Source organism: Brienomyrus brachyistius, chromosome 9, assembly GCF_023856365.1.
Source record: "Brienomyrus brachyistius isolate T26 chromosome 9, BBRACH_0.4, whole genome shotgun sequence".
Classification (NCBI taxonomy): Eukaryota; Metazoa; Chordata; class Actinopteri; order Osteoglossiformes; family Mormyridae; genus Brienomyrus; species Brienomyrus brachyistius.
Window position 1 is genome coordinate 6,152,026 of NC_064541.1, and position 22,894 is coordinate 6,174,919.

Genomic DNA, 22,894 nt, shown 5'->3' on the forward strand with positions numbered 1-22,894 from the left:
CTTCATTGCGAGTGCTTGGCTCCATTCTAACCCACTCAGAGCACCTATCTCCAGGACATGCAGTGAGTACCCCAGCAGACAGGGCTGAGGAGGACAGTGGGACCCAGCAGCCATGAAGAGCTCGCCACTGCCTGGAGGTGCTATTGGGACTTTGTGGGGGGTACAGGGAAGGGTATCCCCCTAGGAGGGGGGCAATGTAGCGCTGGGGGTACCTGTGTAAATAGTGTAAATAGCTCTGTGTATTTATCAAATATTGTGTTGTTATTGTGCCATATGTTAATATTTGACTCTCTGTCATTCATTCATCTGCGATCGCTATATTTGGCACCCGCGTTGCAGTATTTTCTCCTATAACATGTGTTTTGGAATGCCGGTTTGTTTCAACTGGATTGATATATTAGAGAACAATAACAATATACAGTAATCACATTTCATTTATGCGTGATTTTGTCTGTGAGAAACAACAGATGCTAGCAGAATCGACCCGCATGCGAATGGAATGCACTCACCTGAAACACCAAGTTACTGTGTCACTTCACTGCGTGTGTTATCCTACTAGTGTTTGTGTTTGCCATTGTTTCGCATTTAGTGACTTTTATAATGTTCACTTAACACACCAAAAACATGTCTAAGTGTTTTGGTTTAAAAAAGCCAGGCATTAATTGCAAAAGGGAAGCTTAAAGTATGCAGGAGCAACTTGAAATATTAAAGCACTTTGGGCAGATTGAGAGGACTTGTGATTCAGCGAGAAACAGCCATAGAGGAATTGACTTTGTGCAAAATCTGAAAAATGTGGCGAAAATGAAACTCTCCCCCACATATTTTATAAGCAGCAACCTTTCATCATCTACTTCCACCAGCAAAATGTAGGTCTTTTTTAAGGTAAAGTGTCACATTTATTGAATTTATTTATTTATTAGTTTTTATTATTTATGTCAGATTCTGGTCCTTGTGTGTGTATTACTTACAAAGTGTTTTAGGGTTCTGCCCCATTTTTTTCCATAATACCTATTGTTCCTATAGCACAAGCTAACATACACAGGGGTTAAACCGGAGGGGGGCCCTGTCAGGTACAGAGCTGGGGGGGGTTGGGTCTGAATAAGATGCTCTATATGTATTTCTGATTACAGTCTTAAAAATGCAGTAAGATCATTTGTCGTCATGTTGTTCACCACATTAAAGCAGTACAAAATAACCTAAAAATGCAATCAAAAACTTATTTTCATTCGACATGGCTTTTGTACATGGTGGATGGATAAATAGTATTTGAATTTTTTTAAACATAACGTAGATTAAGCTTTACGATTGATCAAAATGGTGTATCACTACAGGTAAATACTCTTGCTTATTCATTTGTAATGTCCCATTAAAATGCATTCAAATATCAAGTTATTCACAGATTGCTTCTTACACATATCTTACCTCAAGCCAGTATGTGAAGTTTTGGCAGTAGTAAGGTACTGTAAACAAAAAAAAATGAATTATAAATACACGGGATGGAAATCAAGGTATCAGTTAGGAATATCTCATTCAGTCAAGAAATGAATGTCTATTCAGAGCTAGTAATGAAAATTAACATTAAAACTAATTTCGAAAAACACCATTTTTTGAGCAATCTTTTATTGAACCATTCACTTTGAATCCTTTACTAAATTTTGGCACATTAAGAAGAAAGGTTTATGTTGAACGAGGTGAAGCTGAGCTCCAGCAAGGTGTGATCTAGACATAAGGATGTGGAGCTGATGTCACGTATCAAACACGGAAGCAGGCGAAGGGAGCCATGAATGCGAACAAAACGGTTTATTGCCGGGCTGACACACTCCAGAACATGCAACGTTAATGACCGGACTGGGGAAACAGACTGAAACGCGGACTAAATACATAGAACTAATGACATCAACAGGAAACAGCTGGTGAACACGGGGAATCCACACGGGGTAGATGAGGGGGCATGGCACACAGGAGGGTAGGACGAGCAGGGCGTGACAGCTGAGCTCCATCAAGGTGTGATTTAGTCATATGGAGGTAAGCTGTGCTATGGCAAAGTGTGATTTACACAGAAGGAGGCAGAGCTGGGCTCCCATAAGGTGCAATTTAATCATAAGGAGGGAGAGCTTAGACATAAGGAAGCAACCTGAGCTCCAGTAAGGTGTGATTTTGATATAAGGAGGCAGAGCTGGGCTTCCGTAAGGTCTGATTTGATCATAAGGAGGGAGAGTTGGGCTCCAGTAAGCTGCATTTTAATCGTAAGGAGGGAGAGCTGAACTCCAGTAAGGTGCAATTTAGATGTAAGGAGGCAGAGCTGAGCTCCAGCAAGATCCAATTTAGACATAAGGAGGCAGAGCTGAACGCCAGTAAGGTGCAATTTAGACGTAAGGAGGCAGAGCTGAGCTCCAGCAAGGTCCAATTTAGACATAAGGAGGCAGGGCTGAACGCCAGTAAGGTCCAATTTAGACATAAGGAAGCAGAGCTGAACGCCAGTAAGGTCCAATTTAGACATAAGGAAGCAGAGCTGAACGCCAGTAAGGTCCAATTTAGACATAAGGAGGCAGAGCTGAACGCCAGTAAGGTCCAATTTAGACATAAGGAGGCAGGGCTGAACGCCAGTAAGGTCCAATTTAGACATAAGGAAGCAGAGCTGAACGCCAGTAAGGTCCAATTTAGACATAAGGAGGCAGAGCTGAACGCCAGTAAGGTCCAATTTAGACATAAGGAGGCAGGGCTGAACGCCAGAAAGGTGCAATTTAGACATAAGGAGGCAGAGCTGAGCTCCAGCAAGGTGTGATTTAGACATATAAAGGCAGAGCTGAGCTCCAGCAATGTGTGATTTAGACATAATTAAGTGGGGCTGAGCTCCAGCAAGGTGTGATTTAAAGCATAAGGAGGCGGAGCTGAGCTCCAGCAAGGTGTGATTTAGACATAAGGAGGCAGAGCTGAGCTCCAGCAATGTGTGATTTAGACATAAGGAGGCAGGGCTGAGCTCTAGCAAGGTGTGATTTAGACATAAGGAGGCAGGGCTGAGCTCCAGCAATGTGTGATTTTGACGTAAGGAGGTGGAGCTGAGCTCCAGCAAGGTGTGATTTAAACATAAGGAGGCAGGGCTGAGCTCTAGCAATGTGTGATTTAGACATAAAGAGGCGGAGCTGAGCTCCAGCAATGTGTGATTTAGACGTAATGAAGTGGAGCTGAGCTCCAGCAAGGTGTGATTTAGACATAAGGAAGTGGAGCTGGGCTCATGTTAGATGTGATTTAGACATAAGGAAGTGGAGCTGAGATCCAGCAAGGTGCAATATAATCATAAGGAGGGAGAGCTGGATTCCAACAAGCTCTGCCTATATTAAACCCTGCTTATGCACAAGGTTTTTCAGGAACATAGCTATCGTGTTATAGAACATATTTATTAATGTGCCATCAATTGCTGAAAGCGATATTTATCAAATGAACTGAATCTTTGCCTGTGTATGTGGGCCAGCTGACCAAGGGCTTGATTTCCAGTTAACTAGAGGAACCAGAACAAAATTATGGACTAGCTTGGGTGTAATGAATTTCAGGGGTTATTAGTTTAGGGGTCAGTAAAAACAGTTGACTTTTTACAATAATCATATATCAAGAATGGTTTAATTTTAGCACATTATGTGATGGTATATTTTTTATTTATCATTATTTGTAGTGATAATGTATACACGCTGCAGTTTCATTTTATGAAGAATCTACCTCTAAAAGAAGTGAAGGGTCAGCAGGTGGGTCATTTGTATATCCCAGCATGCTCCGTAGCTTGTACTGTAAATAACCCTTGCCTGTCATAATTGTGAAATAGCTGTGCTGTGTTCCTGATTGTCACATGTGCCCTTACCTGTGTTGTGTGTGATTTCTGACCAGTCCACATGTGATCCTCACGTTGTCTTGTTTCCACCAACACCGAGCCAGTGCTGACCTGGTTCTCGCTTGGTGCTTTTGGGAACCTGCCAGCAGGTTCAAAAATGAACGAAATGGAAATGGTACGTAGGCGGAAATGAGGTTCATATGTGTTCTGTTTTTTGGATTTGTTTTGATCTGTTTCGGATCATAAATTTTTATAAACTGCCAACCGAAAAAAAATGTTTTCTGAGTATGACTCGTTGTGCTATGTCTCTATTACCCGTATCCAGGCTCGCTGCTTTACTGCTGTCCTTTTTGATTGCCCAATCAAAAAGTCTGCTAAAAACTGAACTTTGTTATCTGCCTCATGATCTTGTACGTAACGTTGTTCTGCTAATAAACTGGCAAGATGTTTCACCGCCGGCACCGGCCATATTAGACAAACCTATATTGGTTATGGATTGTATTTTCCGGGTGTGTGTAAGGTTTGGACGTGATAGTCTGTCCCACTATCGCTGATGTAATGCCAGATACTGAGACCAGCTTTTTTTGTGGTACTGTGCTGGAGCAGTATTTTGTGTGGTGAAAATGCACAGAACTAGTTCTGGATTGGGAAAAAGCCCGGCACTGGTTCCGGTAACACGCTGGTGGAAACGAGGCAATGAGACCTCCTCATGTTTCTTTGTTATGAGTGGTATTAGGGTATGGGGGGTACAGTAGTGTTCATGTTAGATTGGTTGTTGTTGTTGTGTGTCGGTTAAGAGTCCTTCTAAGGGCTGTTAATGAAATAACCGTTGAGCGCCACAAATTTGCCCTGATCATTGTTACATTTGACTATTATTTTGAGATTATTTCATTTCAGCAAATTTCTGTACAGCAGCGATTTTTGACCCAAAATCAAGTATATTTTTAGCATCATTATAGAGTTTTTGCAGGAGATAAGCGCGGAATTAGAACAGAGACCATGTTGAGAATAGGGACCATAATGCATCCATTGTAATAGAGGGTTGCCAACCCTGTCTGACTCTCACACTTTCTGACTCTCACACTCACACAAGAAATCTTATGGGAAATCAATATTATATTGATATATATATCCTTTATAAACCTAAAATTAGCTACATCAGAAGGATTGGGACAGTTTGCAAGGTAATAGAATTGTTACATAGATGTAAATGCATGTACATGTGTGTGCTGACGTATCTCGAATTGAGAATTTCACTCCAGCCCACTGACCAGTTGGCAACCCTGGTTATACATGTATAAATGCAGCATAACATTTTTAAACAGGGAGAAATGCCAGATAGCTACAATACACGGAATAATTTAAAATTCTTTCAAGGAAATGAGTGCATATGCTAATTCATAAATTAGTTTGCCAAAGTAACAGAACAGTGATTCAAATTTGATTATTCCAGCACAACAAATCTTGTTAAAGAACTTATTAAAATGTCTAAACCAGTGTTTTTCTCAGTGAAAGTGCAGTGGTTTTCAGTCAGTGTGAATTCAGCATGCATTTATCTAATTAACTTTTTCTTTCAGTCAACAAAGCTGATTTTGGATTCTGACAAAAGCATTGACTGCTCTTTGTATAATTATGAATTTTTAATAGACTAATAAATGTCATGACTGTTTTTAAACTTATGTAGGCCAATGACAGGATATATTGATAAGATTCACTCGCTATTGGCATTTAGAGAGAACCTTGACATTAAACTAAATGCATATTTAACTGCTGAATTGTTTTGGCCAGATTAAAATAAACACAAGTAATGTAAGATACATTTTTCTTATTTACTGTGCCCTGTTCCAGTCCACAGCACATTTTCACTTTAAAAGGAATGAAATACTTAATGCTTATCATTTCTGCCCCAGTGGCATTTCCTGCATATGTGAGAGTTGCTTTATATTGTTTGGTGATGGAAACATTGTACAAATGACATCATGTTTCCTGTTTTTTCCAGATCCTGGCTAACATAATCATCTTCATATGTGGCAACATGGCGGGAGCATATCACAAACATTTGATGGAACTGGCTCTCAAACAGACGTACCAGGACACCTGCAACTGCATTAAATCCCCCATCAAGCTTGAGTTTCAGAAACGTCAACAGGTCAGGCGGGTTTCTGCCTCGCATCATTCCTGTGAAGAGTGTTTTTATTTTTATTTTCGCAGAGTTTATTGGGCGGGATCGTGCATCTTTTATGATTTTTCACATTAACATTGTACCAACATCATTTATCAGAGAATAAGGGTTCTTTTCTAGATATATCTATATTCATAAAACATTAAAAATGAAATAAGACATAGTAAGGTAGTACAGGAAATAGGAGCATATAAATAAAACAATAATTTATTATCCATTATGCTTCTCTGTCTTTCGTTTTATACTGTATGACAGATTCTTCTGGAAAGCTCTCATTGATGTAGTATTTTCATTTTAATGCCTATTGAAGGACTAAAGAGCTTTGCATTCTGGGAAACAGCAGTCTGCATGCTTGCTTTTAACATCTCCTTTGCTTTAAAATGCTGTTCTGAAAACGCGGTGTTCTCTGGGATTATTACTGCCCTTTTCTTTTTTGCTGTTTGCTGTTTTACAGAACGAGTACACAGCATTTGTACTGTAACTCGAATTAGACTATGGGGTGTTTCAGCTTGCTGCTGTTCCTTTGATGTTCTGGTGTGTGTTGTTCCTGTTTACTTTTTAAATTGGCACTAACTAAATGATTAATATGCTATAACAATGTTTTCTAAACCTCTTATTAACCAATTAAGAATTTCTAGAAATACGATGATATTTTAAACCCTATAAGCAAGAAATTTAAGCAAGGAATCAAAAACGTAAGAAAGATTTGCGACTATATTCAGAGAATATTCAGATGCAGGCAGACAGCAGGCAGCCGCTGCCATACTGTCTGCCTGCTCCGCGGTTCATGTCTATAAAGGCCTCAAGCAGGGAAAATCAGCTCTCTGTATCCACACAGTGGTTTTGGGCGAATGAAGCACTGGCATTAAAGAGCCAGAGCGATTCCTCGGAGGATATGAGTCACGTCACTGGGTCGTTTGGGACCCTTCATCAACCATCCTGCCAGCTGAAACCTGAATGAACCCGGGCAGGTTCACCGCTAACGCTGAAACTGCAATGTTTTATTTATGGAAACAACACCAAGTAAAACGCAGCCTTTTAGGCGTGCCGAAAGGGAAACATCACCAGAATTTGCGAATGGTCCACATAGTGCTGTGACTAAAGGTGTTATCAAGAAGTATGAGTTACAGATATTCAGGATTTTACCTCGTATATCCCTATATCTAGATCCCTATATACTGTATAGGAATGACATTTTATGCAATTAAATATAGCATGTAACTCATTATGTAGAACTAATTAAGTGTTTAGTTACTTGACTTGTGACCTAAACATCATATAATTCCCAGCAGAACATTAGACCTTTCTATGAAAGGAGAGTGATTAAACCAAGAGCGAATAAAAGTAGACTGTATTTACTGCTGAAAGGACAGGTCCCTGCTTATGATTTATTACATTTTTAAATATACCAATACTTGTTTTCTTGTGTTAGCTTTTGGTTGTTTATATGTAAAGGTCAGTTGCTTACTTAGCTTTGCTTACCTTTTTCTTTTTTAATTTCACGTTGCATATATTCTTCTTGGTAACTGGACATCAGAGACGTATCATCTTGCTTCATTAAGCTACATTAGTTAGCATTGTGTACAAAACTCCAGATCATAATGACAAATGCACTTAAATAGTCGCATTCACAGAAGTGTTAAAATAAAAAGGTAATATTATTGGAACCAACCAAGTCTGTTAAGTGTCATGAGTTCCCTTGATAGATTATGTGTATTTTCTGAATATTGAAATGCTTATTAGTTTTCAGCCTCTGAAAGTCAGGCCAGCTTTGTAAACTTCCTGTTGTATGTCAGCAGTTTTATTTATTTCTGAATTTCGTCTATATATAATCTGAAAGAATTGTTTAATTTCACTCCTTTGGTTTCTCAACAAGTTAATTTGCAGTCCATTGCTGTTCTCCGGCAGTAGCAAGTTGAATAGTTTTTTTTTGTTTTGTTTTGCATTTTCAGTGTGTCCAAACATCTTAAAAAGTCCAGTCCAGCAGAAGCTAACTGTGCTTTTTCTCTTTGTGTACCTATTATATTACCTGTTACATGTGCCTTTGTTAGAATGCAGACTTGGTACCATGTTCTTGTGTGTGGTTAGTCAATTTTCTGTCAGTGAGTTGCATGCCCTAGTAGAGACAATGAGAAATCAGACTTCCTGTGTGTTAATGTACTGCAGCTTTATTTACCACTACTCATACAATGCATTTGCGTGGGCTGCAGAGCCATTACTCGGGGGGAGGGGGTAATTTTCACAGGGACAATGAGTAGATGGTCAACTGGGGCTAGTGATACACTGAGGGGCTGCATTGAATCAGCAAGCCGGGCTCCGCTCTGTGAGCTTTGCGTGACGATATTGACAGTATCAGACCAGAAGATGGTTGGTGATCTATTGAGGGTGCTGAGGCGAGTATGGAGGGAGCCAGAGGTGAAAATCAGGGAGAGTACGGATGCTTACAGGAGGAAGAGGATGAGAAAAGAAGAAAGGGTGGCGCATAACAACGTGACAATTGTGTGGAACAACTTGAGGACGATCTGGAGATACAAGCTGTCCGCCAGCTGGGAGATAGATGGCAGATTGGAGCGAACTAATAAATCCAATGAAGATTCGACATGGGAAACCTCACCTATACATTTACTAGGCCTTTTAGTCACGTGACGGCGTGGAGGAAATGGGTGGTGTGTGGCTTAGTCACTTAGGGCGCCATGGACCCAAATTCCACCATCAGTAGAGTGATTTCACACCTGGGCCCTTGAGTAAGTCTCTTAACCCCCAATTATGTGGTTTTGGATAAAGGGATCTTCTGAATACATGTAAATTTACCGTACTCCTACATTGATAAAGCCAGGAGCACTATGGAAATGATGCGCTTTGACTTCTGTGGTGCTTTTAGTACAACTCACCCCCTACCACTGAGAGATAAGCTGAGGGCAGCACGGGTGGAGGCCACCCTGGTATTGGATTATCGACTATGTGACCTGCAAGCCACAGCATGTACAGCTACAGAGGCAGGCATCTAAACAGCTTGCGAGCAGCATGGTGCCTCCACAGGGCACTGCCATTGCGGTCCTGTTTACCTTCCATGCCTCTGACTTCAAGTGCACCTATAATATGTGTGTCATCTGCAGAAGTTCTCGGGTGAGCCTGCTGTTGTGGGGTGTAATAGCGAGAAAGAAGAGCGTTAAAGGAGCCAGGTGACCAAATTTGTAGTGCGACGTTAGCTGAAGCATCTCCAGCCCAACCTCTGTAAGACCAAGGAGATGATGGTGGACCCTCAGAGGACTCCTTGTCCTCACAAATACCTTCAGCTTCACCTGGAAGATAAACTGCGGTGAGGTTCATTCATGGATACCCTCGACAAGAAGGGCCTCTGCTTCCTGACGAAGTTCAGGTCCTTTCTGTTCGTGGTTCGCTTCCACAAAGTTTTTGAGAGTCAATGCTGGCATCAGCTTGAAAGATGAAGTTCCTCCAGAAGGTTGGCACAGCGCTGGGGCCCCTGTAGGAGGCACTAGTGGAGGGAATGCTGAATAAGTCCCCAACCATCAGAGATGCCTTCCGTCTGCTCCATGAGATGATTCCGGCACAGATGAGTGCAGTCAGTGGAAGATGCTCTGCTCTGAAGTGTATGAGGGAATATTTCCACTGCCTTTTCATTCCTGCTGCCTTGAAGACTAATCAGAGAGCCTAAGCTCAGCTTGCCATGGGTCAGGCTGCAGTTAGGGGGTTAGAGGCAGGGTCTTCATGGTTTAACAGCTTCATCGTTCCTGCTGCATTTACAGCATGCTAGCGTTATGGTTGATTGATGGACTGTAACTCTTATAGTTGCAACTCTGACTACTTGAAGCTTAAGTTCTGCCTTTTCATGTTTGCACATTTCTGCATTCATTCACCTTGGTACATTTTATTTATCTGTTCCTTTAATTATATTCTAAGTTATTCTCCTGCCTTTCCTAATTTCCCCCCAGGCATCAATAATCTCTCTCTCTCTCTCTCTCTCAGTATAAGGCGTGCTCTAAGCCTTAACCTCAATTTCATCCTTACTTAGAAGTGCAATAGGTCACTGCGTTTTTAAATTTTCTTGCATCTTTAAAGTTAATGTTGGTGCTGTTATTGCCGTTGCTACAGGAACGGCTTTTGCTCTCGTTGCTGCCAGCACACATCGCAAGGGTGATGAAAGCGGAGATCATTCAAAGGCTTCAAGGCCCTAATTTAGGGCAGGTGGAGAACACCAACAACTTTCACAATCTTTATGTTCAGCGGCACACAAATGTCAGGTAATGCTTCCGATTCCACGGGCTAAAACAGAAACCCAAAGTGAAATGCATGATACATGACAAGAAGCACCGTTCTTAAAGTCAAAAAATAGTGCAGGCAGATATTTTTGTTTCCTCGTTGGGGTACATGGGGATAATGATATCTGGAATGTTCCAAGTTTTCTAAAGTACCGTTATCTTTCAGCTGCCTAACGTTACTTTATGAGCATCTGTTTGCCTGACTTTTACAAAGTAAGGTGCGAAAAGCAGAATACAATTGAACTGTATATCAATAAGGCAATAAATTTGAATACAGTTGTGACAATAAATACATAAACACAGTGCAATGTAACCACAGAGTGCAATGTAGCATATAATGCAAACGCTGTACTGTAATGAGTACAGTTGGCCCACGTTTATCGCGGTTAATCACTTCCAGACTCTGCCGCGATAAGTGAATTTTCGTGATTATTTATAAATCGAATATTTTCGTAGTTAGTGCATAGAAAACCCGTTTACGACCTTCTAAATACATTTTCTAACATTGTTAGACATTAAATAACACCCTTCAGTCACCATTACTGTTATGATTGCCGGACAAGGAAGCAGGAACAGGGAGACGAGGAATCAGGATCGAAGGGTTTATTTGGACTCACTCCGAATGCAGGACGCAGGAACACGTAACATCAAAACGTCAATGACAGACCTGGGGTTACAGACTCTGACGTGGACTTAAATACACCGGAGGAATCAAACTGACAGGAAACAGCTGGTCACGATCGGGGTTGACACGTGGTTAATAAGGGGGCGTGCCACACAAGCGGATTGTACAGGCAGGTTATGACAATTACACTCGTATTACCCAATATATTAGACAAAATAAGAGAAAATACGACATATTAGACGTTACAAATATCATATTTTTATTATCGTACATTATACGAAGAGCAAAGGTGCTTGCGATGCGTAACAAAGCATCATTTTCACTGTCTCGATGAACTTTTTAATGAATATACAAAAAAACGGAGATAGAGTAAACCCGCGAATGTCTAAGCGCGAAGTGGCGAGGGGCGACTGTATTGCAAAGAAGTCGGAAAGTAAGAGGTAGGTACATGGCCAGTCATATGTACCAGGTTATAGTGCAACAGGCAATGATGTCTGTGTAAGTGTCCAGGTTATTGTGCAGAGTCTGCAGAGGCATTGCGAGAAATTGTGGACCTCATGAGAAAATGTCACCTTAGGCCCCCTGTAGGGCTGGCATTTTCAAACTGAAGAAATATGGGTCCCCCACAGTAAAATCTGATGATGTGTATTTTATGCATTCAGGAGCTGCCTGAGTCTGGCAGGGTATCCAGGCCTATCCACTGAACCTGTGCAGACACCTACACCCGCTTTGCCATTTATGTGATTTTCTTACACACCTGCATTGGTTTTTTTTCCCCTTCGCAGTATTTTGTATGCCGACATCGTTGGATTTACTCGCCTGGCCAGTGACTGCTCGCCCGGGGAGCTCGTCCATATGCTCAATGAACTCTTTGGCAAGTTTGATCAGATCGCCAAGGTAAGCAGGACACAGAGGCTGTAGTCACACTTTTTCAAGCATTCAAAGTATTCAAAAGTACTCAGATTCAGGATTCAGACGTTTTGCTGTCATTTGTACAAGTAGGAATACAATGAAATGTTTGTGTAACTCTGCGGACTTAACATGTGACAATAAAGAATAGTAAATGGCAAATAAGAGAATGCACAGTAGGACAAGAAGGCGCTGAGGTTACGGTGCCAGTGGTTAGTTGCACAAAATACGAGTTATCAGTGTGTATGAAGCATTTATATTACATTTATTTTTGGAAAGAATCTGTTTCTGAGTTTTGAAGTTCGGGTCCTGTTGCACCTGTAGTTTGTTCTGGTAGGGAGTAGGGAGACAAATGCATGGCTGCGGTCTGTCATTATGCTTTGGGCGCCAGGCCCTTTGCACCACGCCGCACATCACTGTATATACAGCTTCAGATTCATCATACAGAATTATTCTCTTGTAATTATGTTTCTTTTTAAATTAAAGTGCCTAACGAATTAAAGCCATATTTCAACGTGGCATGCCTATTTTTTGAATATTGGTATAATATTGTGTCTGTCGAGAAGCCATGCAGTCAGATAAAAATAGACGAAAATATATCCAAAATATCGTATTTTGGTGTATGCCGAAAGGCATTTGTCATTGTATTTGTCATAATGAATTTAATTTTGATCTAATCATGGTGATACAGAATGACATGATTGTTTTTTCTGTCCTTTTTCTAAAACAGCGTACAGCGCGGTTGCTACATTTCCTGATTTGGGTTGACACATTTGATGTGACCTCTAGGTTTGTTCTTTTCAGGAAAACGAATGTATGAGGATCAAAATTCTTGGGGACTGTTATTACTGTGTATCAGGCCTGCCGGAGTCGCTGCCAAACCACGCCAAAAATTGTGTGAAAATGGGTCTGGATATGTGTGAAGCCATTAAGTAAGTATATATGTATTTCCTTCTCACTTCGAGTCTCCTGTGTCTCTAATCTACATTCTGAGTACCGGGCTCCCATTTCAAATGCAATATTTGGCATTGTATCAGAATTCTTTATTGTCATTTCATGTGCATGCAACAAAAAACTGTTTGCCTCACTCCTAGTACCTGCATCAATAACAACAAAGACACATGTCAAAGGACAGTTACAAAAAGAATAAATTAAACAATAAATAACAAAAAACTAAGATTCATAGTAATAAATAAGGTGACACTGTATAAATATCAAGTGGTGCGTGTGTAAACAAAGTGTCAAGTGTAAAACAAAAGTATAATACTGTGGTATAATTCAAAAAGCTTTAAAGCGATAAAAACGTGAACTTTTTTGTCCATTACAGGAAAGTGAGGGATGCCACTGGAGTCGACATTAATATGAGGGTTGGAGTACACTCCGGAAATGTCTTGTGTGGGGTTATCGGTCTCCAGAAATGGCAGTATGACGTTTGGTCACATGACGTGACTTTAGCCAACCACATGGAGGCTGGCGGTGTACCTGGGTAAGCACAGACCAATGATGCAGATCACGATGTTCAACAAAAATTAGTAATACCTTGGTAGTTTTACGACAGTTATGAAGCAGGGTGAATGTTTTGATCGATCTGATTTACAGACGTGTCCACATCACGTCAGTCACGCTTGAGCATTTGAACGGGGCCTACAAAGTGGAGGAGGGGGATGGGCAGGACCGAGACCCCTACCTGAAGGAGCACCACGTCATAACGTACCTTGTTATAAACCCGAAGGTAAGCTATGACGTTAAAGTCTGTAGGTAACGAGATCAAAAGAGGATCACTATTGCCATGATCTGATTGAATGCTGTCACCAACACATTTTCAACAACAGCCTGAGGTCATCGCATGGTCATTCATTCTTCTTTAACGGGTGAAGAGTGTTATTAAATCACCAAAGCCCTAGGGGCCAAATGAACGACCAAAATCCCGGTGGGGGGGACCTTCTCTTTTTTAAATGCTTTAAAATTGCTGCTTTGCTTAAGCCCTTCTACAAAGACATTATTGCATATTATTGCATGGATTCAATTATGGATTATAGAGAATAACATATTTATAATACACTGTGGGAATACCATATTTTTTAATACACTGTGAGAGATGCTTATGGATTTAAATGAATATCACATTAAATATTTGTGACTGTACTACGGAGAGGCAGAGCCTTCAGTGTAAGTCTAAATTTATCAGCGTAATTATTCATAAGAATGGCATAATTAATGAACTCGCACTGTCAGGTACGGGGCTCAGTCACCGGCTCTGCATTTCAGAAGGCCAGTGGTCATTTTGGCTGGCCTGTCTCTGATCCTTCAGTGTTCAGAGACAATCCCACTGTCTTTTTCCTGTCTGATCATCATTGCACTGCTTTGTGAGATATCTGACTGTGCGCAGAATAATGATCACATTGCTGTAGACCTGAATACCCAACACAGTGTGATCCTAACGCCAGTTGTACAATCCGTCTGGATCAGAACCTGCCTGTTCTAGCCACTAACGTGCCTGGTGTCCGAAACTTTGCTTAAGTTCAAGCCTCACAACTCTTAATTGCCATGCTTTGCGTCGTATTTAGACCTTAACATTTCTGAATGCAATGCATACAGACTCATGTATAATTTGATCACGTAAACCATACACCCAAAGCATGTCCTGCAAAAAACAAGACGAAAACCCTGAATGTGTTGTGAATTTTCAAGAATTTCAATGTTCATGTACTGTACCTTAATGTGTACTTTGTGTATAATTGTGTGTATTTGCAAGGGTCAGCAAAGGTGGGAAGTTCAGATCCAGGGAGTAAAAGTCCAAACCAAGATGTTGTTTCAACCAACCAGTTAAGCATAATGAGTCATAATTACAGAGAACACAACTGGTTGGTTGAAACAAAATCTTGGTCTGGACTTTTACTCTCTGGACCTGAATTTCCCACCTCTGGGGGCTGGTTTGTTGTTTCTGGGGGCTCACCTTGCCGCTGTGAATCTGTGCATGTTCTTGCACTGTATACTACAGTATATTATACTATATTATAAACCTCAAATTGACTAAGTGTTGAGGTAGTTTGCAAACCCTACAGACTATCTACAAGGTAATAAAACTGCTACCTAGATGTCAATGCGTGTGCATGTGTGTGCAGACTTGTTTCGAATTAAATCTCATTCCAGCCAGCTGACCAAAGTTGGCATCCCTGCTTAAAGCGGAATTCTTAGCGCCTCTCTGTCGTGTTGACCTGGCGTCGTAACACGCAGGCGGAGAGGCGGAGCCCCCAGCTGCACTACCGACCCCGACACACGCTGGATGGCGCCAAGATGAGGGCCTCCGTCCGGATGACCCGCTACCTGGAGTCCTGGGGGGCCGCCAAGCCGTTCGCCAACCTTCACCACCGCGACAGCATGACCAATGAGAACGGCAAGATCAACACCGCGGTGGGTCTGCTCGTCTTTTGGCCCGGGGGGGGGGGGGGGGGGGGGGGGGCAGCCAATGAGTTCAGGCTGCACCTTCATATCGACATTCCACATGATATGAGGCTCAGGGATCAGGGCTGCCCCACCCTAGTGGGTATGCAAAAGAGTGAGAGAAAGAAATCAGAAATACCTCCTCTGTTAGCATTCTGTGACATTAGTTATTTACACTAATTAAAATATTTCAGTACTTTTCTTGTGAAATGGACGCGAGCTAGCGAATTAGCAGCCTGTGCTACTGAAATGTTTTTAATATGTAATTGAATTGAAAGAAATTGTTTTCTGCTGCTTGGGGGGGCAGGGTGAGGGGGATGGGGGTGCACAGCAGAATGGCCTAGGGTCACAGGACACCCATGGGGATGTCTTGGCTGGTTTAGGGTTATGACCATAGAAGTGGATGGAGAGTCCCCACAAGGATATAAAGACCTGTGTGTGTGCGTGTGCACTTTGCACATTCTGCCTTTGCTGTATAGGCTCCTGATTCTTCCTGATCCTCCTGTTTCCTCTCACAGTCCAAAGGAGTCTAAATGATTGTGTCTGTGCCCTGCAAAGGACTGGCATCCCGTCCAAGATTTTCCCAGCCATGTGCCTTGTGATGGACAGGCATCCTGTAAAGTTTCCCCAGCCTTGCACCCTGCGCTGCTTGGGTTAAGCTCTAGTGGTTAGAAGATGGACGTCGCTGCTCGGGTGTTGTGCTTCTGTTAACATTAGCATTCTAATTTCAGGATGTGCCACTGGGTCAGTATCACTTCCAGAGGCGTTCAGAAAGGTACGTCGCATTTCTGGCTATTCAGCATTATGCAATAAACACAAGTTCTCTTGCTGATTTATATATTTAAGCTGAGTAGGTATAATGAAATGGCAGTTTGGAATTATGGGTATCTAGTCAATAGTGAAATGAGCTCCAGTATCCATGGTAATTGTACTGGGCTGAGACAGACCACAGGAGAAACATGGAAGTCAGTTATGATCGGTTAGGGACAGTGGTGCATGACATCATCAGTTCAAGTTTCATTCTCCCTCTGAAATGCCAGATGTTTCTGGGCTGTTATCCTGTTCATTTGACGATGGATATTTTCCGTGGGAAAGATGGTGTTAATACCCTCCAACTACCCATCTGTCCTGATATGGAAAAACGTCTGTCGATATGATTTTTAATTCATTCTCACAAACACTCCAGCACCATGTTTGATGACTATTCGCAATAACCGTGTCTTTCTTTCAAACCAGAACTAAATCCCAGAAGAAGAGATTTGAGGAGGAACTGAATGAGCGGATGATACGTACCATTGACGGCATTAATTCCCAAAAGTATCTCACATCGATTATTTACTCCAAATCACTGGACTGAAAATAACATTTTGTGCTTTTGTATAAATATCTGTTTATGTTTAACTGACATCACACTGAAATCATATTGGAAAAAAATACAAGCACTTGATCCCCTCTTAAATTCATTTTTTGAAGGTTATTTTTTCTTTCTTTCAGACAGTGGTTAAAATCTGAAGATATTCAGAGGGTCTCGTTGTTTTTTCACAATAAGGCCCTGGAGAAGGAGGTGAGTGGGACGACACTCCTTAGAGGATTAACGGAGTAAACAGACAGCCACTTCTGTGACGCGAGGCCCCATGTTCTCTTGGTTATCGTTCCCGGTAGCAGACAGATGTCGGCCCTGAGCTGCGTCTCTCTCTCTCTCTCCCCCTACAGTACAGGGCCACCACCCTGCCGGCATTTAAGTATTATGTAGCCTGTGCCTGCTTCATCTTCTTCTGCATCTTCATCGTGCAGATTCTCGTACTGCCGAAGTAAGTGTCCTTTAAGCTAATGAAAAATCCATCACTGTGTTCTAAGAACCTTCATCCATCCATCCAACTCCAGGATATTATATATATATATCCATCCATTTTCCAAACCGCTTATCCTACTGGGTCGCGGGGGTTCCGGAGCCTATCCCGGGAGCAATGGACACGAGGCAGGGAACAACCCAGGATGGGGGGCCAGCCCATCGCAGGGCACACTCACACACCATTCACTCACACATGCACACCTACGGGCAATTTAGCAACTCCAATTAGCCTCAGCATGTTTTTGGACTGTGGGGGGAAACCGGAGTACCCGGAGGAAACCCCACAACGACATGGGGAGAACATGCAAACTCCACACACATGTGACCCAGACTTAGACTCAATCCCAGGTGCCAGAGGTGTGAGGCAACAGTGCTAACCACTGCACCACCATGCCGCCCCCATATATATATATATATATATATATATATATATATATATATATATATATATATATATATATATATATATATATATATATATATATATATATATATATATATATATATATATATATATATATATATATATATATATATATATATATGGGGGCGGCATGGTGGTGCAGTATATATATATATATATATATATACACACACACACATACACACAAGCACACACAAACACACACCTATATTTGCATATTTGCATACATATATATACATGTACATACACATACTGCGTGTGTGTGTGTGTGTGTGTATCTCACATATGTGTATATGAGATTGTATTCCTGTTGCTGTTATTTTTCAAGGATAGTTATTGTATTTTCATATCAGTGCTGTTGCTCATACCTCTTACCTCCAGGCTTGGAGGTTGAAATCCCACCTCCCAAAGTCTACAGATAAATGCAGAAATTGTGGATGAGCCATGCACATGATAGATGGATGGGTTTTATATATCATTATTTAACCCATGCATCAGAGGTGATGTTGACGATTCAGGTTCTCTGACTTGACAGGACCGCGATGCTGGGAGTTTCCTTCGGGATGGCATTCTTCTTGCTCTCCTTGATCCTCTTACTCTGTTTTATGGGTCATCTCCTGGTGAGTGATGTTTTCTTATATGTATGTATATATGCATGTATACACATAGATATACAGACACTCGCCGATAAACAGACATTTTTGTTTGAAAACACAAACCTTTTTTGGCAAGCATTTATTTTTTTAATTTGCCAGTGCTTTGCTGAAATATTTTTAATGTTATGTGTCTGCCAAAGATTTGAAACGCCACTGTTTGTGTGTTAACTAAGCAACTTAAAGCGTGTACGATGCCTTTCACAGATTTTCTGGGGTTACTGGTAGCTATTTAAATAGTTATTTTGAAATGTGTGTGGCCTTGCTGCATTGGCAAATTGAGGACTTCTATAATTCTACATAGGATTTTATGCACTCACACATGAAATATGTGAATATTATTTTTATAGGGGGGATAATTACAGAAGAATCCGTCAATGACCTCTTAAGTAGCATAGGTAGTGTTTTTTTTCCCCGAGCTATTTTAGGTTTTCAATATCTGAAATGTTCAACAAAGATTGTCATTTTTGTTACTTTATTGGTAATTTTGCCATTTCGATTTAGGAAACTGTGTTTAAATGTGAGGACATGTAAATGTCAGTAATTCTAGGAACAGAACATTTTTAATATGCTGCATTATGCAGATTAGAATGAACCTTTTTTCCTACAACTATCCATCCATCCATTTCCCAACTGCTTATTCCTACTCGGTTACGGGGGGTCCGGAGCCTATTCCGGAAGCAATGGGCACGAGGCAGGGAAAAACCAAGGATGGGGGACCAGCCCATCGCAGGGCACACTCACACACCATTCACTCACACATGCACTCCTACGGGCAATTTAGCAAGTCCAATTAGCCTCAGCATGTTTTTGGACTGTGGGGGGAAACCGGAGTACCTGGAAGAAACCCCACAACGACATGGGGAGAACATGCAAACTCCACACATATGTGACCCAGGCTGAGACTCGAACCCGGGTCCCAGAGGTGTGAGGCAACAGTGCTAACCACTGCACCAATGTTTCCTGAGAATAAAATGTACTCAGTTCAGAATGCACTACCTGCCCTCTCATCTTTCTAAAGCTTTAAAACAATGTACAATGTTAAAAAATGTACTTCACAGACATTTAGGGTCCAAATGGACCAACTTCCTTATGGACTGGGCTGGATTTGCAACCTGTAGACTGATTGCTTTTCCCACTTTAGCAATGCAACAAATCTGGATCTACATCCTGGCTCTGGGTCCTGAGATCATCCGGAATCATCGCTAGCAAGCCGTGGCCACGGATCACACTCACTATGACCACCACAGCCCTCATATTAATAATGGCTGTCTTCAACATGGTGAGCTGCACGATGACCTAACATTCCATTTGCATCCCCCTTTACCCAGAAAGCTACTGTGCCAGAAGTATAAAGATGGAAAAAAAGAAAAAGCAAAACTTAAAATGCAAAACACACCAGAAAATGAAGCAAAGGTAAAAAGATCATGAAGAATATTATCCCTTTAGTGCTTTGGGCAATGGCCCAGTGGTCTGCGGTTCCCAAATATAGCGTTCAAAACGGCCACATTCACACACTGAAAATCAGCTCTCTGTTTCTGACCTGTAGCATCACCAAGCCCATTTAATTTTCTTTATATCTAAGCTTCCAGCTCTGTTGAGCCACTGCATTCTCAGGTATGTTTTAGCTCATCCTGCTTGTGTGCATTTGTTTTCAACACTGATCATTAATGAGTCCCGCAGACTTAAAATATTCTGCAATTTCTTTCCCATCTAACTATTTTAAATGTAGCTGCTTTTAAGGGTTTGTCTGTGCTGCTAAATTATCGGGTCTTCACAGAGGAGTTCTGGTGTAGAGCACATTTTCACAGATGACCGGACCTTGGAATAAGCCAGAGGGGAAGAAGGTTCGGTTTAAAAAAAATTCATTACACACCGAGTGCCCTGAAGCATAATGGCTAAAAAGAGAAGGAATGGGGGAGGAGAAGGGTGATTTAATTTCCTTACATGCCAGCCCTCTCTGGTCAAATAAAGGGTCACAATAGAGAACTTGTAAAATAAACTCTTAAAGACAAGACAGGTTGTAATATCCTTGTGCTCTGAATTGTCCATACAGAAGATATATTGATACAGGCATGGGTTTTTAAATCTTAGTTATGGCAGGGGGGGGGGGATATCATTCCCTCCCTGACTGTCAAGCATCACATGTCTGCGCATTTCAGATGAGAAATGTTTAAAAAGGTCAAATGATAAAAAGACGCATTAGTCCCTCCAACAGCTTCAATCCTGGACTATCACTGTTAATAAATTACCTGTATGTCCTTAAAATAAGGGAATCGAGATGGTAGCTTTGTAGATGTAAATTTGTGCTGGTGATTAATTGATAAATCTTATCGCTAAGTTATTATCCTTGTCTTTCCTAAAAGCGGAATATATCTGATTGGGAGCCAGAAGCTTCTCCTCCTTTACCTTTAGCCACTGGGGAAAATAACAGTTTGAGTAGCCAGTACCAGGTTTAGACGTCACCACAAATCAATTTAAGAGATTCTGATGTGGTTTCCTGCTCACGTTGTTTGTCAAACGCATCGAGCTGAAATATGACGGCTGGCTTGTTAGGCTGAATTTTCCTTGTTGACGGGCTGCTAAAGGCCATAGTCTGAACTGAATCGCTTATTTGGGTCAGCATGACCTGTGTCCTTCACCCGAATGCAATACATGAAACACATCAGTCCGTCTGTATATCTTTTTGGGTGTTCCGTACATATTATGTTACATACTTCCCTTTACATGACACAATGACATGATGTTACAGGTAGATTTCCCAGCTCATTTTACTCCTCTCTCGTCCTTTTCATGTATAAATGATTTGCTAGAATTCGTTATTTTTCTGTATTTCAGTTCTTCTTCGAAGACAGCATGACCCCCCCAGTTTCAGTCCATAATATATCAAACGACACTCTGTACCACACCAGCGGTCAGCAAATACACATAATGGAGAAGAACAGTTTCTACCTTCCTGTAAGTAGAGCTGCACATTTTTTCTGTTTGTCATTTATGACTACTATGACTTAAGATTGACTTGACATCGACTGATCTATTGTTTTAATTGAGTGTTAAATAGCTTAAGTGTTTCATATTCTTCATGAATTGTTAAATGCGAAAATGATGAAGCGGCTTTCAGTCATTCATTGACTGGCAGTTGGAACCCAGTTCCTCGAGGACCCATGGGGCGCCTCAGCCTTTGCCTGTTTTAAATCTTAAAGACTCTGTCTTTATATTCATTTTTATTCTGCTTTTTTTAACCTTACGTATGTGAAGGATTTTGGGATAGCTTCGTATATGAAAATGTGTTGGCCTTTAAATAAACCTGCCCTGCCTTGCCTTATCAGAAGACAATGAGTAGTGGTCTAATTAAATGGACCAGCACTGTCTGTTTCCTGCCTGAGAATTCACTCACTTAATTCACTCGGATGTGGAACCAGCTGGCTGTGGCAGTGATGCGCTGCCAAGTTAATTTCACACAGGGTGGTTGGACATGGGGAAAAGTGTGAGCTTTACAGGTGTTAGTGTGGATGCCAGGGCCGAGCCGCCGAGCCGCACCCCAGTTCAGGTGTGTTGTTATCAAGACCGCTCTGCTTTTCTGAATCGCCCTCCGATTCCCCGCATATAGGCTTAATGCCTCTCTTCAGATTTAAGCAATAATGAGATTTGAAAGCATTTGAAATCTAATTAATCAGCTCAACGCTTCGGTTCTTCCAGTGAGGATTTAATTTGAATCAGTCAGCACTCCCTGCTACTTTGACTGATGAATGCCCATTAATTTCTTTGTCAAGGACTTGTGATTCTGTCCATCATATTTTTCTGTTGATATGAGACTGAGCAGCGGGGAAACTCTAAGCCATTCTGGGTTTCTGTAAGGGATCTTGTAGGTCTTCCTAGCGTTGGCGTGTTTTGGTTTTCAAAACCCCTTTGTCTTCTGTCAGTATTTTATCTATAGCTGCATCCTGGGGCTGATATCTTGCTCCGTGTTCCTGAGGATCCACTACGAGTTTAAGATGCTGATGATGCTGACTGCGGTGGTGGGTTACAACATCATCTTCCTGCAGACGCATTCGCCCGCCCTGGACGAGTACAGCAAGTTCCTCTACAAGGCAGACATCTTAGAACGGTCAGGCCTGGTGACATCACCCAAACGGGGCGTGTGCTTGTTGCGTGGCTGCTGCGGGTATTTGAATGATTCACTTAGGCACTATTTGTTTAGCAGAGCAGAATATGAGAACAAGGAAAACAGGGTGATGTTTATAGAACAACACAGAGCAAAAAGGCGGCAGTAAAACAAACCTGTACAATGGAAAATGACAATAATGTGCATTTAAATAATCGGTTTGCATTTAAATATTCAGTTGGCTGTTTTAGGTGTGACTTCCGCTGCATTCAAATTAGATGCTCGACTTTTAGTTCATTAGTGAACCTTATGCCACATGTTTCTGCATAAATATCTTTTATCTCAGGGTCAGTGGTTCTATTAATAGAGTTACCCCATGGCTGTGTGATAATTTATGAGGGTGTTTAATGCTTAACACCCCTGGTTTGTCTCTTATGGCCAGTGGATGTGACCCTGTTTTGGATTAAAAGGCCTTTCTGCCCAAACACATGCCTATTTCCAGTCTAAATGTGCTGTTTATGGGGTGCCAAACAGCATACCCAGAATGCACTGGTCCTCGCTGGCTCCCTCGGTATTTATAGGCATGGTGTGAAGCAT

General features: G+C 41.6%; 1 protein-coding gene across 4 annotated transcripts in view; it reads left to right on the top strand.

The window, feature by feature from the left end:
• The window catches only part of adcy2a (adenylate cyclase 2a), a 78,722-nt gene that overhangs the window by 43,001 nt on the left and 12,827 nt on the right, over positions 1-22,894 (top strand). For all 4 annotated transcript variants that reach the window (XM_049025495.1, XM_049025496.1, XM_049025494.1 and 1 more), the window contains 15 exons: positions 5,823-5,972; positions 10,119-10,267; positions 11,696-11,807; positions 12,624-12,751; positions 13,147-13,305; positions 13,419-13,551; positions 15,057-15,233; positions 15,995-16,038; positions 16,500-16,580; positions 16,758-16,827; positions 16,977-17,074; positions 18,075-18,159; positions 19,337-19,474; positions 21,031-21,150; positions 22,116-22,300. In XM_049025495.1, the coding sequence (XP_048881452.1) occupies positions 5,823-5,972; positions 10,119-10,267; positions 11,696-11,807; positions 12,624-12,751; positions 13,147-13,305; positions 13,419-13,551; positions 15,057-15,233; positions 15,995-16,038; positions 16,500-16,580; positions 16,758-16,827; positions 16,977-17,074; positions 18,075-18,159; positions 19,337-19,474; positions 21,031-21,150; positions 22,116-22,300 (1,829 nt within the window). The remainder of the gene's footprint in view (positions 1-5,822; positions 5,973-10,118; positions 10,268-11,695; positions 11,808-12,623; positions 12,752-13,146; positions 13,306-13,418; positions 13,552-15,056; positions 15,234-15,994; positions 16,039-16,499; positions 16,581-16,757; positions 16,828-16,976; positions 17,075-18,074; positions 18,160-19,336; positions 19,475-21,030; positions 21,151-22,115; positions 22,301-22,894) is intronic.